Below are 18,981 nucleotides of genomic sequence, written 5' to 3'. Positions count from 1 at the left end.
ACCTTAAATTAATTAAATCCTTCCCAATTTTAATAATTTTACTTTGAGCTGTAATATTGTTTATTTCTACATTTCTTCTTACGGCTGTTGAATCATTCACCCATTTCTGCTACTGAGTCACATAGACATATGAATTCCACTGCTCCTATTGACATGTACTTTTTGACTAAACACATGATATATGTTGGGTTTTTAATACCACATGGTGATAATCTTAAAGGTTGCCGTTTAAGAAGTTAATCATGGTGAATATGATGCACAGACCTTGAACCTGTTGGTGGCTAAATATGGATACATGAGATGTAGTGCTAGCAAGCAATAATCAACATCTATTTACAGGAAATGGACATTGTGGTAAGGATTATATAATTAACACTGATATAAATGTATTGCTGCACGATATGAGGCATCTCAAATGCTACAGTCACTTACAATGTATGTAGATTGGGTCAGAAAATAATTGAGTCATGGGAAGAACATATTTCAGAAATAATCATTGGGAACAAACAACTGCTAGTCGATCCATATATCCTGTATGAAATGGTCTATCGTTTAAAGAAAGTGCCATAAAGTCTTATCCTAGGGGGTTAAAACAAGATGTAAAAAGGCTGTCATCTATATATTTTATTTTATCGAAGATACTTACACGTTTATGCGTATATTTCATTTCAGTTTGGCTTTGAACTGTTTTGGAAGGCTGGGTGTCTAAAGGACAAGTGTCCCCTCTTATTAATCCTTTGTCTGGTTTGTAATCTGAAACCAGCAACACAAAAATCACGAGTACATAAAATACAGGTTCAGACAACTCGTGAAACCAACCTTCCGGCTTAAGTAATTTTTCAATTCATTTCTAATCCTCTCTATTTATTTTAGGTCTGGTTGAAAGGATCTAAATGTTTCTGGAAAGGAAGTAAAGAAATACCCCATCTTATTTGCAATTCTTTTACTGTAAATTTGTAATGAATTTGACGTACAAATATTTTGTTTTCAATGAATTTTTAATACACAATTGCTTGCTCTTTGTTACTTTACAATTATTGAAGATATCTATGATACCTTTGTGCGTTTATTTCATTGATGATACTTCTATTGGCATCAATTTTCGTTTGCCTGAACTAATAGACACTTAATTGAGATCAATTATTTTCATAAACGGGCTTTTGCAAAAGATCACCTGATAAGCAAACCACTTCCTTATTCTGAAATAAATTACAGGCAAAATTCCTGAATTTAATTGCCGGTAAAATGGGGTCTTTCTTTAGGCTTCAAAACATAGGCAAGAAATCCTGTCAATCTTTAGATGGTCAGCCAACCTCTAATGTAAAGCGTTAATATTTCAAATTCAGCTCAACATGCCTGAAGTGTTAACACAAGCAAATTAACTTCCATGTACAATAGCAGCTTTCTCAGCTTTGGGGAATCCCAAAAATATGTCACCACGTCCACGAAATATTCTATTGCAACATACAATTTGATGGTTATTGAAGGGAAAGAAGGGGTCAGGAAGAGAGCCTTAATGCCCTAAAAGTACATCATATGGATTTTTCAGATATCTCAATTGTTTTTATTGAAAAACAAATATTTTCTTTTTAACAACATATCTTAAGTGAAGTCCTCTCTTGGAGACTTTGATAGGAGCTCGAGATTACTCATTCACATTACATTTATTATTTATTATTCATGGCATAGATAGTAATCATTCACTAGTGTTGCTGCCGGTCTCCATCCTTGCGTGTGTAGGGCAGAATGCCTCAGCTTGCATTACATTCGGCAACAGTTAGGCTGGAGTGTGAACACGCGATCATCATCTCTGATCTGCATCAGTTTAGCAAAACTGCCACACACACACACTCTCGCACCATGGATGCAACAATGCACCTCACAGATTCACCGAGACACTCACCTTCACGAACAGACCCTATACACTTGCAAACATTGTCTAAAATGGAAGATGTTTGTTTTCACCGGCTTCTGCAATTTCGTCATTTCCAACAATTAAATCACTCCCCCACCCCCCAAAAAAAAAATCAGCGGTTAATTCACAACATCCTCAAATTAAAAAAGGAAAGGTAAACCGCCGACTGCGAGTGGGACAAAATCTCCGCCTTTAAATGGGTGCATCCTCGCTTTAAGAGTCTGCTGCTGTTTGGCGGGCAGCCGCTCATTGCCTGTGGGCTGTCTTGGGCTTTTTTTTTGTGAATGAAGCTTATTATTTATGCATGCCTCATTCGTTCATTCATGATCTCTCTCTCTCTCTCTCCCTCCCCTCCAATCCCCCAACCCCCACCCGTTCACCCGCAGGCTGATCGGAGTTTGTTGTTGTTAAATCCCGTCTAAATGCTCAGAACGGTTAACAATGGAACGCAGGATAGATAGTTATTTGGATCAGCAAGTGCCTTACACGTTTCCAAATGTAAGTACTGCCATTTAAAGATTCTGGAGAGAGAGAGGGAGGGGGGAGCTTTGCAAAACAATGAGGCCAAAAAAAAATTATCCGGATAGTTTAGAAGAAAGTTTGATTTGAGTTGCATGATCTTGCTGTGTGTGTGTGTGTGACTGTAACGTGATTCAGTTTATTAACAACACAAACTTTAGTTGCAATGAAGTTCGTGAAATTAACAAGCATCCAGGAGAAATTGGAGGGAGGGGGATATCAACTGTCTGAACCCGTGGTCGCATCGTTGAATCGGACAGACAGGTAACGTTGACTGTAGCCGGTAAAATGCTCCTTAACATTTCCAATCGTAGAAAGTGCGCGACCCTGGGATACTGGAGCGGGCTGCTATCGCCAGGAAGAGGAGGTACATTGCCAGAGATTTAACCCCGGACACAGAAGGTAACATTGCACGAATTTTAAATGAAACAATTTAAAAGTTTACTTCTAATCCTTTGCCTACTTATTTTCACATTTGGAAAATTCTTTCCGCCCTTTGCAGATCTCTTCCAAGATTTAAGTCAACTTCAAGAAGCTTGGCTTGCAGAAGGTGAGTTAAGATATTATCCCCCCCCCCCCCCCCCCCCCTTTCCGTTTTTGATGCGGGGGTCTGTTGTAATTATGTTTTTTTAAACTAAATTACTCAGTTCTCTCTTCCTCCGTCCATTATTTACCAAAGGTTAATAGTTCAGTCAAACGACACCTCTTAATCTATCCAAAACATCGGCGGGGTTTGATTGCTGGTCGGCATGCTGCTTGCAACCCGCCGGCTTTATTTTGATACAAATGACTTTTATATTAGACTTAGACATTTTATATTAGTTAACTCACTTTGCTGACCAGAGTCTTGTAGGTGAAACGGGATTTTTTTTAACCTCTTCTCAAATCGGTACCAAGATTTTATAACCGAGAATTGAAGAAAACATAAACATTGTTTATGACTAATGGAAAACATATGCGAATGTTTTTTGTTTGAGGATGGGGTGTTGAATGAATGTGGAAAAGATTCGAGTTAAATCGAATCCATCTCCCGACAGGACGATTTCCTCGTAGGTTTGATTTCTGCCCTTAGAAATTTCAGAGAGTTTCTGAATCATTGGATCCGTCCGTTTTGTATTAAAGTGTGCGTTAGTGCAGGGGACTTAATGATCCAGTTTACCAGGAGCTTGGTTTCAGTTTGGCTTTGAACTGTTTTGGAAGGTTGGGTGTCTGAAGAACAAATGTCCCCTCTTCTTAATCCTTTGTCTGGTTTGTAATGTGAAACCAGCAACACAAAAATCACAAGTACAGAAAATACAGGGTCAGTCAACTGGTGAAACCAACCTTCAGGATTAAGTATCTTTTTAATTCATTTTCAATCCTCTCCATTTATCCGAGTCTAGATGAAAGGTTTGAATCAGAATCTGGACCTGGAAAGAAACAGATTGTCAGTTTAGTTTGCAACCCTTTCTCTGTAAAGTTGTAATAATTCTACCTGCAGATGTTTTGTTTTGAATGAATACAAACATGCATGGCTATTGTGATTGATAGGGAATGAGGTGATGTGTTTCTGTAGCTGTGTTGCCAACTCTGTTGATTTCCTTTGCCAAAGGAAAAAGTCATGTTAAATGGGATGGGAAGAATTGTGGGCGTGGATTAGATTGGCTGAAAGTGTGCTGGATTGTAACCTTACAATGAAAAAGAAATGCCAATAAGGAAAGGTCTGGGGACTTGGCATTAAGTGGGTAGGACTTCCAAAGCGCCGGCATGAGCCCAGTGATCCAACTGCTCTCCTCCCAGCCGTGCTCAGTGGACCTCCAGGACAGATGGCTTCACTGCCCAGGTAGGGTTGAAAGTCAGAGTTTCCTCATGTGCATGACAGGTGAAGGTTATATTCACCCTTGCCCTCCGTGGTCCAACAGCTCATGGATGCTTATTGTTTTGGCTCACAGACGAGGAATGGGTGAGGCACCAGAGATCTGCCCGCACCCCTGGAGATAGACTCCAGCCAGACCCAGGCTTTCAGCTGCAGATGGGTGGAAGTACATGTCAAAGTGGAATTGGAAGCTGATTCTTTTCCTCTGGCGCTGCTTCGCTGTTTGGCTTCAGATTGGAGTGATACCTTTCAATACCTCATTTCTTTATGTAATGTTTTTTTGTAATGTAATTTCTTTATGCTGTGTAATGCATGAGAATATTCCTTAATTCCCCAAAATAGAAAATATGGGAAAGGTGTAAAGGATCTTTTAGATTCTGAGACCATAGTTGGAGACAAGTTGATCTGACCCTTGATATGTTGTTTATTAAATATTGCAGATGGGTTTGCTCTGTATCTTATTATTGTCGGTCTTTAGTTTGAAGTCTGAGCATTTCTTGTTAAATGTCTTAACTTCTACTATCCCTTTCTGCAATCTCTTTTAAACCTTTTATTTGTACAAGCTGGTATGATCCATTTTTTGTGTAGCTATTTTTTCTAATCTCATTTTTCATCGAAAGATCATATTTGCCATGTGAATTTATTTTCATGTTGATTTTTAAATCATCGCAGAATAATTCAGTTTTGTAGCCGTTTATCAAATTAATATTTGATAAAAGTGAAAGGCTATTAATGATTGTTCAAGTCATTCTCATGTGGATGTTGCGAATTTTAAATGCTTATCTGTTTTATTGGTATACTTAGAAAAATGCAACATCACATAATTAAAAGGGTCCAAATTATGTTATTCCACTTAATGCCTGATGGTCAGATATTAGAAAGGGATTACTGTATTGCTTGCAGAGGAAATAAGCATGGCTGATCTTAGAACAGTGTGATCTTCATTGAATGCTAAATAAAATATTTTGCCAATATTTTGAGCAAAACATTTCTCGGACTGCAGAAATCGACTTTAACTGACGTAGCAATTCAGAAACGTGGAAAGCACAGAGCTTGTTTCCCTAGCTGGAATGTCACAATGATGTGCTTGTTATTGTGCACAAGACCACACCAGAACTAAACGTTTCATAGCATTTCACCATTTTTTGTGCCACCATTACTGAATGTTATTTCAAAATCAGATGGCAAATTTACTTAAAATGAGATATTTATTAGACGTGTGCCATTACCACATGCAATAATAATTTTTCGATATACCTCTGAGCTGCACTTTGAGTCTTGCGTTAGAAAAACCTGGGGTGGTCGGGAGAAGGCAAGCTGTAGAATATAAAAAGTTTGGTTTGTTATTACTTATGTTACATGTGGTCAAATATCATCACCGATCATTAAGTTAAATATTTCATTTATAAAAATTCAAATTCTTGGTCAGTCATTTCAAACAATAATATTGCATTATGCATTTTAAACAGTGACCACCATTCCATTGTAACAGCATGTAATAGGGTTAATAAAATTATCTAAAATTTAAAGCATTAATTACAGGTCTCCCATCACAGCATACACAGTGGCTCACTACTACAACAGAGGAATCAGTTTTGAATTTTGGATAGTTTCAGATCTTGATGCTCCATTTCTTTGCACGATGTATCTCTAAACTAAACTAAGTCGTACAATGCCAGGTCTAGCTGGACAATACCTCCAAAATAACACTGGAGACCTGTACTAGTCTTGTTTTGAAAGGTCAATCATGAGTTGTAGGTTATATTGTAAAATTAATAACAATTGTGTTGGAACAAAGGACTGCAGATGCTGTTTCAGACAGAAGGAGACCAAAGTGCTAGAGTAACAGCAGGTCAGACAGCATCAAGTGAGATGGGTCTCAACCATTCCTTCTCTTCAGAGACGTGGCCTGTCCCACTGAGTTACTCCAGCATTTCATGTCTATCTTCAGTGTAAACCGGCATCTGCATTTCCTTCCTACATATCTCTGGAGAACACGGATAAGTGACGTTTTGTGTAGGGACCTTTCCTCAGACTGAAGAAGGGTCCTAACCCATAACAGTTATATATATATATATAGATAGTTGCTCTATTCGCAAATGTAAAAAAGGATCTCCAAAAACATACAGGTTTGTAGGTTAATTGGCTTCGGTAAAAGTTTGTAAATTGTCCCTAGTGTGTAGGACGGCGCCAGTGTACGGGATCACTGTCGGTGGGCCGATGGGCCTGTTTCTGCACTGTATCTCTAAGCTAAACTAAACTAAACTAAGTCTGAAGAAGGGTCTCCACCCAAAACGTTGCCTATTTCCTTCGCTCTATAGATGCTGCCTCACCCACTGAGTTTCTCCAGCACCTTTGTCTACCCTAAACTAAACTAAAGGTTCATTAAGCAGTTTAAGGAATCCAATTTTAAAGTTGCGCGGTAAGTGAGTGCACTAACTTTTACTGGTCTGGTTTACTGGAAGTGTGGGAACATCAAGGGTTAATTGATTGGATTACATTGAGGAGGCCTGCACCCTTGATCCATATAAATTAGTTTTATGTCCCACCATCGCAGCTGGCGTACTTAAATTCGAGTCATTTAACAAATTTAGTTTTTCATCAAAAAAATACATTGCAACAGTAATTAAACGACATAAAGTTATTTAAAAAACACATTTCGTTCACTGATATCCTTTGGGAATAAATTTGCCATACTGGTCTATATGCAGACTCATCATCTCCCATCTGCAAGTCCCATATTTCACTCTTATCACTCCCTCCTCCCCCTCCGCCTTATCCCCTTCCACGCATATCCCTCCTACTGCTCCTCTTCCCTCCTTATCTGCCTTCTTTTCATCTCTAGCCATCACTTACTCCACCCATCTGCCCCTCTCATCTGCATTAAGCCCTTCTCACCTGCATCCACCTATCACTTACCAGGCTTAACCCCTCCTCCACTATGCTCCCCCCTACTCCATCAGCCTGAAGAAATGTCCCAACACGAAACGTTGTCTGTCCAATCCCTCCACAGATGCTCCCCGATCTGCTGCGTTCCTCCAGCACATTGTGTTATGAACATGGTTGATATAATGTCTTGTAAGTTCAGGAGCAATCAGGAACGGACAGTAAAGGCAGATCCATGTCTGATGAATTAATCAATTAATAAGGCTAAGACTCCAGTATAATCTTGCTCTGTATTGTGAAGAATCTGAGATCAGCTAGGATTGAAAGTTGTGCGTCTCTTCCTTCATGATCACTGGTGCCCCTTATTGAAAACCATTTGTGCAATTATTGATCAAGGGATGAGATCAGGCTCAGCTGTGATTATCTCGGATTAAAACCCCATACCATCAGAGCCCAATACTGCAGTGATGGTTGCATTGAAGAGTCATAGTCTTCATAGTCACTGAAGATGCAGCATGGAAACATGCCCTTCGGCTCAACTTGTTTGTCCCATGGGAGCAGAACCAGGACAAATAATGGGTGGCCTTGCTTTGGTGCAGAATGGTGATGAATGATGGTGGTCTGCTTTGGTGGAGGAAATGATGAACAACTGTGGTTGGTGCTTTAGTTAGGTTTGGGGATAAATGTTTGAGGGAAACGTTTGCAGCTTGTGTTTTGCTGTTTTCTTTTGCCTGCGTTTGGTCCATATCCCTCTCAACCTTTCTTATCCATGTACCTATCTTTGTTATTGTACCTGCCTCAACTACTGGCTCTGGCAGGATCTTATAACTTCTTATTACCTAGATGATGTCTTAGAATGGAAAGTGTTCTTTGCTTATTCAACATTCTAACATTTATCTCCCTCCGTATTCCAGCTCAGGTGCCAGACAGTGATGAGCAGTTTGTGCCGGACTACCACTGTGAAAGTTGTAAGTAAATCTCTTCATCCTCTTTACTGACTTGGAAAACACTCCTCAGGAAATGTGCGTCAGAGAATTAGGCTGTGCAGCAAACAAACTCTTCCCCGTACTCACACGACCAAAGTTCCTTCCTCATAGACTATATACACAGGAGAGTCAATAATGTTTAATTGTCATATATACCGGCAATGGGACAATGAGGTTCTTTCTTGCTGCTGCTTAACAGGCCTGTAAGCACAATACACATGGATAGAGTGTGGAAGCAGGCCCTTCAACCCAACTTTCTCATGCCGACCAAGATGTCTCATCTATACTGGTCCCACCTGCCCACGAATGGCCCATAGCCCTCCAAACATTTTCTATCCATGTACCAAATAATATGTAATAAAAAAACAAAAATTGAATAAATGAATAATCACAATATTAGTGCAAAAAAAAAGTCCTTAGTGCAATCAAAGATCATCTATGGAAGTGCACAATTAGGGTTAGTGTTGAGTAGTGTTCAAGAGCCTGATGGTTGTTGGGAGGAAGCTGTTTTGGAAACTTGGAGATCATGGTTTTCGGGCTCCTGTACCTTCCTCCCTCGTTGGCAGGAGTGGAATGAGAGTGTGGCCAAGACGATGTGGGTCATTGATGATATTAACTGCCTTTACGAAACAGCACCTCGGTAGATCCTTTTGATGGTGGGGTGGTCAGTACCTGCGATAGACCGGCATGTAGCTACCACCACAACCCTGTCGTCTGGGAATGGCCGGAGGGTGAAAAAATATCAGGAACATTTGGGACTGTTGAATGAATGAATAATTTGCACCACAAAGCAACATTACCTCCTTCCCCATATGTTGTCACTCCTCCATCGTAAAACCTGCAGTTTATTGGGTCTAGATTGTGTGGGGGATAATGACTTGGCAAGGGAGCACAATGGAAGCTGCACGCCCCTGTTGTAAAAACACCTATAAATGCGAGTGAGCTTAGAGTCATAGAGTGTGGAAACAGGCCCTTCGGCCCAACTTGCTCACACCAGCCAACATGTCCCAGCTACACTCATCCCACCTGCCTGCGTTTGGTCCATATCCCTCCAAACCTGTCCTATCCATGCGCCTGTCTAACTGCTTTATAAACGTTAGGGTAGTCCCAACCTCAACTACCTCCTCTGGCAGCTTGTTCCATTCACACACCAACCTTAAGAGGGAAGTCTTTTAGGACTGAGATGAGAAAATCATTTTTTACGCAGAGAGTGGTGAATTTGTGGAATTCTCTGCCACAGAAGGTAGTTGAGGCCAGTTCATTGGCTATATTTAAGAGGGAGTTCGATGTGGCCCTTGTTGCTAAAGGGATCAGGGGGTATGGAGAGAAGGCAGGGATGGGATACTGAGTTGGATGATCAGCCATGATCATGTTGAATGGCGGTGCAGGCTCGAAGGGCCGAATGGCCTACTCCTGCACCTATTTTCTATGTTTCTATGTTTGTGTGAAAAAGTTACCCCTCAGATTCCCATTAAATCTTTTCCCCTTCACTTTAAACCTATGGCCTCTGGTCTTCGATTCACCTACTCTGGGCAAGAGACTGTGCATCTACCCGATCTATTCATCTCATGATTTTATACACACTGCCACAGACTGGATTGCAACCAATGTTGCGTATTTGAAGCCCACAGACTCTCTGCCGTGCAACTGCTCCCGAAAACGCTCTCTAATCCAACCTGTGTCTGCTCGGGTGGTTTCTCCCATCAGGGGGCATTCTTTCCTGTCATGTGAGACGGCGCCCCTCCCCCACCACTGATCCGTGAAGTGAAAGCAGGCAGCCCCTTGCATTTTATGAATGGGTTGGTTGTAATCTATAACAGTAAAGAGCTGGCTGCAACAGGACGTTACGGCAGGAAGTGCTTCCTTATATGGCCATTAGTTTGTTTTACTGGTGATGTAGAGTTGACAGATGTACGAGTGGCACTTGCCAGAGCAATGAGTTGTTGCACAACGTACCAGTGCCTGCACAAGCTAGAAAGCTCAGCCACATGGATTTTATTTTCGCCTCGCAGCCGACCCACTCTCAAACCAAGAGAGCTTCAATAATGACAGACTCATTTTCTAGTCCCATTTTTAAATTGATTATTCCTTCACCCCCACTCTCCATCCAGTCTTAAAGCCGCAGCATGAATAAAGGGTTGCCATGGGATCGTGTGCTAACATAATTTTACATCCGTATCAAATAACTAAGGGGGACCAGGCGTGGGTGGTGGGGGGGGGGGGGGGGGGAGAGAAGATGGGACCAACGTTACTTAAAGAGTACTTTTTGTAACTTTGTCTGCACCTCTGTGGCTATTCTTTTGTGTACTTTATATGCAAAAACAAAGCATTTCACTGTACCTAGGTACACGTGGCAATAACATACACTTTCAAATTAGTGAAGGAGATCCTTTAGCTAAAATGTCTGCACTGAACATAGTGGTTAGGTGAAGGGATAAAGAGAGAAATGGTAGGGGTTTGTCTTTTTTTTTGCTGGTGGTGGGTAAGTGGTCGGGGCATGTAGTTATGGGGGTAGGGTGTGGGGATGACTGATCAGACTCTTTGTTCAGTAGATGAATGGGGATGAAGATGGATGCTGAATGGTTTGGTGGGCAGTGGGACTGGACCATCGTGGTCTGCCCTTTGGTCGGGGGAGGAAGGGATGGACAAGCAAGTCCTGTGCTTCGACGGGGATTGGGGAGGGTGAGAGCGTGCCGATACAATTCACTCGAGGATATTTATCGTTGACTTCCCAGAGTGATGTAAGTCATTCAGGAGAAGCCACTTGCACATTTCATTCAGGGAAAAGAAAATTGATTTTCAATTGTAGAACATTAAGTGATTGAATGTCTGCTATAATTGTATGTCTTGCTCTCTCTCTCTCTCTCTCCCTCTCTCTCTCTCTCTCTCTCTCTGCCTCTCTCTGTCCCTCTGAATCACGGTCTCTTTGTCTCTCTCTCTCTCCTCTCTCCCCCTCTCCCCCCTCTGTCTCTTTCTCTGAATCGAAGATAGACACAAAATGCTGGAGTAAATGCTGTTACTCCAGCATTTTGTGTCTATCTTCGATTTAAACCAGCATCTGCAGTTCTTTCCTACACTCTTTCTGTGTGTGTGTCTCCCTCTCCCTCTCCCTCTCTCTGTCTTCTCTCCTTGTCCTCCAGTTATCTTACAAATCCAGTGTGAGCACATGATGTTTTCCTGCTCTGTACCTTCACTGCAACAGTAACCACTCTTCATTGACTGTGAGAATCTGTGGAAGGCACAGTATAATTGCCACTGTATTTCTCGAAGTGTATGTTTTCCACTGAGTGCTACCGTGTGGTGTGATGTCAGAAAGCTAGTAAAGCAGAGAGTTAGAGCCGAGCCTTCATTCCATGGAGCATAAGCTCCTGCTCCATTGGGACAAGCCTGAAATGACTGAGCTGCAGAAATTCATAAAAACAGTGGGGATATCACAAGGAGTAGATTTTGAAGCACCATTGTGCAATCATGCAGTCTTCAGATAAAGAGCTGTTTCAATTCGAGGCTGAAGTTGTGTTATTGCCACCAATTCACTGTATTATAGTCAATAAAAAGGGACAGCACAGAAACTGGCCATTTGGCCCACTATGTCGGTGTCAAACATAATGCTAAGTTAAGCCAGTCTCCTCCTATGTGCCTATCTAAACGCCTCTTAAAAGCCACTACTGCACTTGCCTCCACTACCACCCCTGGTAACGTGTCCCAGGTGCCCATCACCCGCTGTATAATAAATAAAACTTGCTCCACACATCTCCTTTAACATTTGCCTATCTCATCTTTTAGACTTTTAGAGATACAGCACAGAAACCGATCCTATAGCCCATCGAGTCCACACAGACCAGCAATTGTCCCGTACACTAGCACTATCCTACATAGTAAGGATAATGTACAATTTTTACCAAAGCCAATTCACCTATAAACCTGTACGTCTTTGGGGTGTGGGCGGAAATCAGAGCACCCGTTGAAAACCTACGCGGTTACAGGGAGAACGTACAAACTCCATGGAGAGAGCATTTGCAGTCAGGATTGAACATGGGTCTTTGGCACTGTAGGGCAGCAACTCTACAGCTGTGCCACCCTAAAGCTACTCCTCTCGTCTTTGATATTTTCACTCTGGGGGTTAAAGGTTCTGACTGCTTACCCTATCTGTGGTGTCATAACTTTCTATGCCACAGAAGGTAGTTGAGGCCAATTCATTGGCTATATTTAAGAGGGAGTTAGATGTGGCTAAAGGTATCAGGTGAGAAGGTAGGTACAGGATACTGAGTTGGATGATCAGCCATGATCATATTGAATGGCGGTGCAGGCTCGAAGGGCCGAATGGCCTACTCCTGCACCTAATTTCTATGTTTCTATAATTCTAACATGTCTCCCCTTCAACCTTTGGCAGTCAAGTGCAAACAGTCACAGAAACCTTGATTGTTCTAACTGGTTTATTTTCCTTTTGTCCCCTTCTCTCCTGAAAGTTTATTGCTGGCTCCGTTCAGCGGGCAGTACCTTGCCCTAGGAGTCATTATGTCTGTGTGAGCTTTCACTTTGAGCAACAGGGAGTAGTACACTTGACATTACATCCATTACCCCCAGTAGTCACATAGGCAGGGATTTGTTTATGGTGGTCAGGGCTGGTTTCTAAGATTCAAATACATTCATTCTAGTTGTTGTGCAGAGAATTGCAAAGACTCACCATTCTCTGAGTGAAGACATTTCTTCTCATCCATATTTTAATAGTTTACCATTTTATTCTGAAACTGCAACCTCTGAATCCAGACTCCCCAGCCAAGGAATCAATCTTCCATGCTTCCAGGTGTTGAGTTGTGTAAGTTTGGAATACAATTTAAAAAAGGACACAAAGTGCTGGAGTAAGTCAGCAGGTCAGGCAGCTTCCCTGGAGTACATGGATAGATGATGTTTCGGGCCAGGGCCATTCTTCAGACCTGTCTGAGATTACCTGTCTCTCATTCGTCTAACTTCTGCAAAATAATCCCTTCACATACAACTAATCCCAGGAACCATTAGCCAATCTTCTTACTCGGAACTCCCGTGACGGCAAGTTTATCTTTATTTAGATAAGGAGATCAAAGTTGTACATGTAGCTCCAGGGGATGTTTCACTTGCAATGTTCGTGAGACCTCTTTACTCCTTCACTAACAACGTCTTGCAATAATGGCCAACGTACCACTTGCTGTTCCCATTTATCTATTCTTTTAGTCACGGCCTCAAAGAACTTTAGATGATTAACCAAGCGAGGAATTGGCTTTTAAATTGGATCTGAAGTTGTCCTTTCTGCCATAGTTTGAATGTGAAGCCCGGTCTTTATAAAGTAGAAGTAAATTTGAGGCCCTGGTCTTTTTGGTTTATTTGTGATCTTTTTCCATTGAGTGCAACTCAATTTATCATGAAATTATTGAAATCTGTACTCAAAAGGTGATTTTACTGATATAATGTCCAGAGCAATAACTATTCAGTCTGCATGTGCGAACTCAAACTGGCCATTTCTTGATCAAGATAAATGTCCTTCCATGTTCTCTGAATGCAGGAGTAGGGTTGCATTATTGTAATGAAAAACAATCATTTGCAATATAAAGTTGTGAAACTACTATAGAAAGCCTGCAAAGGTGTGTGTGTGTGTGCGTGTGTGTGTGTATAAAGGTAGCAGATGGTGCATAATATGGGGGAAATGTGAGGTTGTCTACTATGGAAGAAACAGTTTTTTTAAAAAAAAGTAGGATATTGTTTAAAGGTTATGACATAAATGACAACCAGTGCTTGTAGAAACAGGGGTGTCCCTGACATCGGGGAACTCAGCGGGTTTGGCAGCATTTGGGACAGACAACATTTTGGGATTTTCCTCAGGCTCAAGCAGGTACGAGTCGCATTTGTGAAGATTAATGGAATGAAGACTACAGTACAGAAGTAGACAACAAAGTAGGGGTTTAATTAGATAATACCCAAAAGTATTTTATGCAGTTTTCAAGGGTTAAGATTGTTTAATTGTCATACGTACCAGCAACAGAACAATGAAATTCTTTCTTGCTGCAGCCGGACAGGCCTGTAGGCACAAGTCACACAGGTAATATATAATCAATAATATAATAAATTAACTGTAATACTAAGTCACTATGATAGTGCAGAAACCGAAGTCCGTATGGCACAGTCCATAGAGGATCATAGTTGCAGAGGTAGAGTTAGTGTGCAGAAAGGAACTGCAGATGCTGGTTTATACCGAAGATAGACACAAAGTGCTGGAGTATCTCAGTGGGTCAGGCAGCATCTCTGGAGAAAAAGGATGGGTTACATTTCTTTCAGACTGAAGAAGGTAGAGTTAGTGTTGTGTAGTGTTCAAGAACTGGTGGCTGCTTGAAAAAAAATTTCTTGAACCCGATGGCCATGGTTCCTGTACCTGTTGCAGACAGCACCTGTGATGGATGGACAATGTTCTCTTATTTAAAGAAAGGTGTGGGTCCCTTAGTAGAACACAGAGGAGGATTACTAGATTGAATCTGGGGACGAAAGGGTTTCCTTATTTTGTTGGTCAGATCTGTATTCTCTGTGTGTAGTTATATAATATATATATATAGTTATTAGGCAACTGAACCATCCTACCACAATCAGAGAGCTCTGACTGAAGAACAGTCTTGACCCGAAACATCACCCATTTCCTTCTCTCCAGAGGCTGTCCCACTGAGTTACTACAGGATTTTGTGTCTATCTTCAGTTTAAACCAGCATCTGCAGTTCCTTCCTACACAGAATAGTATTGAAGTCCAGATATAAATTTGTTTTTTTGACCTCCCAACAGAAGGACAACAGAATAGTTTGATTCAGTTTTCAAATCTGCTTGCAGTCTCAGCATATCTTCCAGTCAGATTATGAATGGAGCTTTTGATTGTGGCATGCATCTGAATGGTGGTTAAATGCAGTGGCGATATAGTAGCGACTCTAACGCTCCATTAAACCCTCAACATAGTCAACATAGTTTTATATTTTTAACTCGAAACATCTTAATTCATTCAAAGTTCCAGTGCTGGGTTCCAGATGCATTGCCGTGCCAAAGACTGCAGAAGGAAAACAAATTAGGAAAGGCACCAGTTTATTTAGGGCCTCACTTGTAGCCTTGTGTCAACATCCTAATGTGTAGGGAGGGGTGTGGTGTACGGATGTAAGGCCCATTGATTCAGACAGAAGTGGACTAACCTGGTGTTTGTTTCACCTTGTGTTGATGCGTTGCTTTGTCACACTATGAAGGGGATAGTTTGCACGCGGGGAGATGAGTGTGCTAAAGCTAGAGGGTATTGGCTTAAGGTGAGAGAGAAGAGAGTTAAAAGAAATCGCAGGGGCAACGTTTTCACTCGGAGCGTAGTCCGTATCTGGAATGAGCTACCAGTGGAAACTCTTGAAGCCAATATAATTATGTCTTTGAAAAGGCATTTGTACCAGTCCATTGAATAATAAGGATTTAGAGGGTTATGGGCCAAACATAGGCAAATTAGACGACCCCAGTTTGCCAACTTGGATGGCATGAATGAGATGGGCTGAAGGGCCTGCTTTCATACTGTGCAGCTCAACGGCTTGTGACTCTAATCTGATTGTGCATTGTTTCTGCTGATCCTCATTCCTCTAGCAATGGGATGATTTATTTGAGCAGTTTGTACAGAAATACTTGGTTCAGATCGGGATTACTCCTAACAAATAAGCATACATGAATCAGTCGCATACATCTCTTATCTTTTGCACTCCTTTACTGATCAGAGTATAATTTTACAGAAGATCACAGCCCTAGCTACTGTTGCCCTTTTCCCAGAGTAGGTGATTCTAAAATTAGGGGGCATAGGCTTAAACTGAGAGGGTAGAGATTGAAGAAGGACCTCACAGTCAACTTTTCACAGATAAAGTCCATATCTAGAATGAACTTAGAGGGATCTCTGGCAACCTTTTCACTCAGAGGATAGTCCGTATCTGGAATGAGCTGCCAGAGGAAGCTATTGAAGTGAATACCATTCTGACGTTTGGTCATATATTGATGGGGAGGGTTTTGAGGGCTATGGGCATAATGCAGGCATATGGGATTAGCCTGGTTTTCCAACTTGGCTGGCATGGCGGTTTCTGTGTTGTGCAGCTCTAAGCGTCTACCAGCTATTTGAGGAACATTACTGATCTCGTATTCACATCCTTGTTTAAGCAGTTTGTGGCCAATCATCTCCCCACTTGCCAGGGCTGCACACGACATTGATCGTGGACCCTCCACTCTATCCGCTGTCTCTGTCATTTTGCCAGTTTACATTGTTAAATGAAAGAGACCGACCGTCAGCTTGGAAAATAATTCTTCGTTTAAGACACTCCTCCTGAGCTGCTTTTTATTCCGTCCACCAATAATCTCTTTGTCAGCAACAGGAAAACTGGCAAATTAGTTGCTGCAATAAATCTGAGCATATTTTCCATTTTTAAAAACCAAGCAAATGAAACTAGAAAAATCTCATCCATGGCCTCATCTGAGGAACCCATTTTATTTTAAGACCACAAATTCATACTCTCTTTAACCAGCCATTGGTAAATAAGGCAGTGCGGTGGCAGACTGCTGAAGTGTTGTTTAAGTAACTAACTAAGTACGTCCCGTCCCCCCCCCCCCCCCCCCCCCCCCCCCCCCACTTCTCCGACTAATTTCACTGTCCTCCTGATTTGATTTACTTTTTGTATGGCTCGTTGTCACCTTCCCCTTCAGCCAGTAATGAACCATTCTACATTTCCTTGAACATCGTCAGCTTTGATCTGTCCTTTTCACACCTTAAATTCACTTTGTACCCTTCCATATCTCTAGTTTCTCTCTCCCCTGACTCTCAGTCTGAAGAAGGGGCTCGATCTGAAACATCAGCCATTCCTTCTCTCCAAAGATGCTGCCTGTCCCGCTGTTACTCCAACATGTTGTGTCTATCACCGATGTAAACTAGCACCTTTAGTTCCTTCCTAGGCACGTTCTGATCACTTGAGATCCACCATTTTAACTGCTTTTGGTTAGTCTCATCTTTCCTGCCCTCCATCCTGGTGATGCAGAGGTAACCACAGTCCCTGACAAACCTCTCATACCTTCCCCAACCAATCATTCTGAGATTCAAGAGCAAAACACAAGGTGCTGGAGGAACGTACCGGGTCAGGCAACATCTGTGGAGGGAATAGACAGACGACATTTCAGATTGGAACCTTTCCTCATACTTGATCTGAAGAAGGACCCCCACTGCAAACATCAAACATCCATTCCCTCCACAGATGCTGCCTGGCCCACTGAGTTCCTCCTGCAACTTGTGTTATGCTCCAGTTTCCAGCAAGACTCAAGATCACCCCTAATGGGCCTGTCCCACTTACGCAACTTTTTCGGCGACTTCCGGCACCCGTCATAGGTCATTACAGGTTGGCAAAAATGTTCAACATGTTGAAAATTCAGCAGCGACCAGAAAGACGCTACGATTCTTTGGGCGACTGAGGAGACTACTCACGACCATACAGGAGACACCCTGGCGACATGTCGCGGGGTGCAGCCTCTATGGTTGTGAGTATTCGCCCAAAGAGTCGTACCTTGTTCTGGTCGACGCTGGATTTTCAACAAGTTGAACATTTTCGGCGACCTGTAGTGATCTATGACGGGTGCCGGCAGTCACCAAAAAAGTTGCGTAAGTGGGACAGGCCCATTAGCCTCCTGTGCTCTAAGGAATAAAGTCCCATAGCCTGTCCAATCTCTCCCAATAGCTCAAGCCCTAGAGTCAAACATAAGTGAGGGAAGCTAACTTCCTAATTCATGTTTGCCAGACTTGGTTAAGTGGTAACACTCAAGCCAGTGATTCATCAGGTTGTGGATTCAAGAACCACGAGACTTGTGCACATAATCTAGTTTAAAATTTCAGAACAGTTCTGGAGTGCTGTACCTTTGCAGATCTTGCCTTTTGGATGATATATTTGAGATATGAATAGAAAAGAGGAATATGGGCCAAAGGCAGACAAATGGGACTAGCTCAGATGGGATTCATGGAAAGTCAGAACATTTTGCAGTAAAATAATCCACCTTAATGTCTTTTCACAACCTTGTACTTGGGTTTCAACGTCCTAGAAACATTAGACAGTGGCTGCAGTTTGGCAATTGAAAGGCTGCTACCATTCCCTTCACGCCCAAACAGTTGGGCTTGGTGACCAGGGAGAAACTCTCTTGGCCTGCCTTCCGACTGCAGTCCCCAGCCATCTGCAGTCTGAGATAGCTGGCTGCTGGGCAGAGTGAGCATGCTGAACGAGAGGCAAGGATCGGAGGCAGCTTGATGCAATAGTGAGGTATTCATTGGAGTTCTGAGCATGCATGCCAAGGAATTTCACAGTAAGATAGACACAAAGTGCTGGAGTAACTTTTCCGGAGAGCATGGACTCGGGTTTCTGAGTCTGAAGAAGGGTTCCGTCCCGAAATGTCACCCATCCCTTTTCTCCAGAGATACTGGCTGGCCTGTTGAATTACTCCAGCACTTTGTGTCTATCTTTTGTATCTGCATCTGCAGTTCCTTTTGACGGACTTCAAAGTAAGTTGTTCCATTTACAATAATAATTTGCTGTTGACTTGGCATTTTGGCGTCAGTGTCTTTAAACACTAACAAAGCTCCTGCACATTTGCAATGATTTTAGTATTTATTTCCCTCAGCCAACTTTTGCGTATTTTCCCCTTTTAATGCCAATAAAATTGTCAAACTATTAATAACATCCTCTCATCTCGCGTATAAGAATCTGCCTCCTTCGAATTGATTTATTTCTGGTTGATTTTTGCTTTTTTTTTAGCCTGTCTACTTTTTCATT

The 18,981-nt window shown here is 42.0% G+C and overlaps 1 protein-coding gene across 2 annotated transcripts in view; it reads left to right on the top strand.

Moving 5' to 3' along the window:
- Positions 1 to 18,981, top strand: part of etv4 (ETS variant transcription factor 4) — a 98,113-nt gene that overhangs the window by 16,157 nt on the left and 62,975 nt on the right. For both annotated transcript variants that reach the window (XM_055657191.1, XM_055657190.1), the window contains exons 2-5: positions 2,302 to 2,413; positions 2,749 to 2,836; positions 2,937 to 2,984; positions 8,090 to 8,143. In XM_055657191.1, the coding sequence (XP_055513166.1) occupies positions 2,357 to 2,413; positions 2,749 to 2,836; positions 2,937 to 2,984; positions 8,090 to 8,143 (247 nt within the window). In that variant the 5' untranslated portion in view covers positions 2,302 to 2,356. The remainder of the gene's footprint in view (positions 1 to 2,301; positions 2,414 to 2,748; positions 2,837 to 2,936; positions 2,985 to 8,089; positions 8,144 to 18,981) is intronic.

Source organism: Leucoraja erinacea, chromosome 27 (assembly GCF_028641065.1).
Source record: "Leucoraja erinacea ecotype New England chromosome 27, Leri_hhj_1, whole genome shotgun sequence".
Lineage (NCBI taxonomy): Eukaryota > Metazoa > Chordata > Chondrichthyes > Rajiformes > Rajidae > Leucoraja > Leucoraja erinaceus.
Note: the sequence above shows the minus strand (reverse complement) of the source record. Positions and strands in the feature narration are given on the sequence as shown.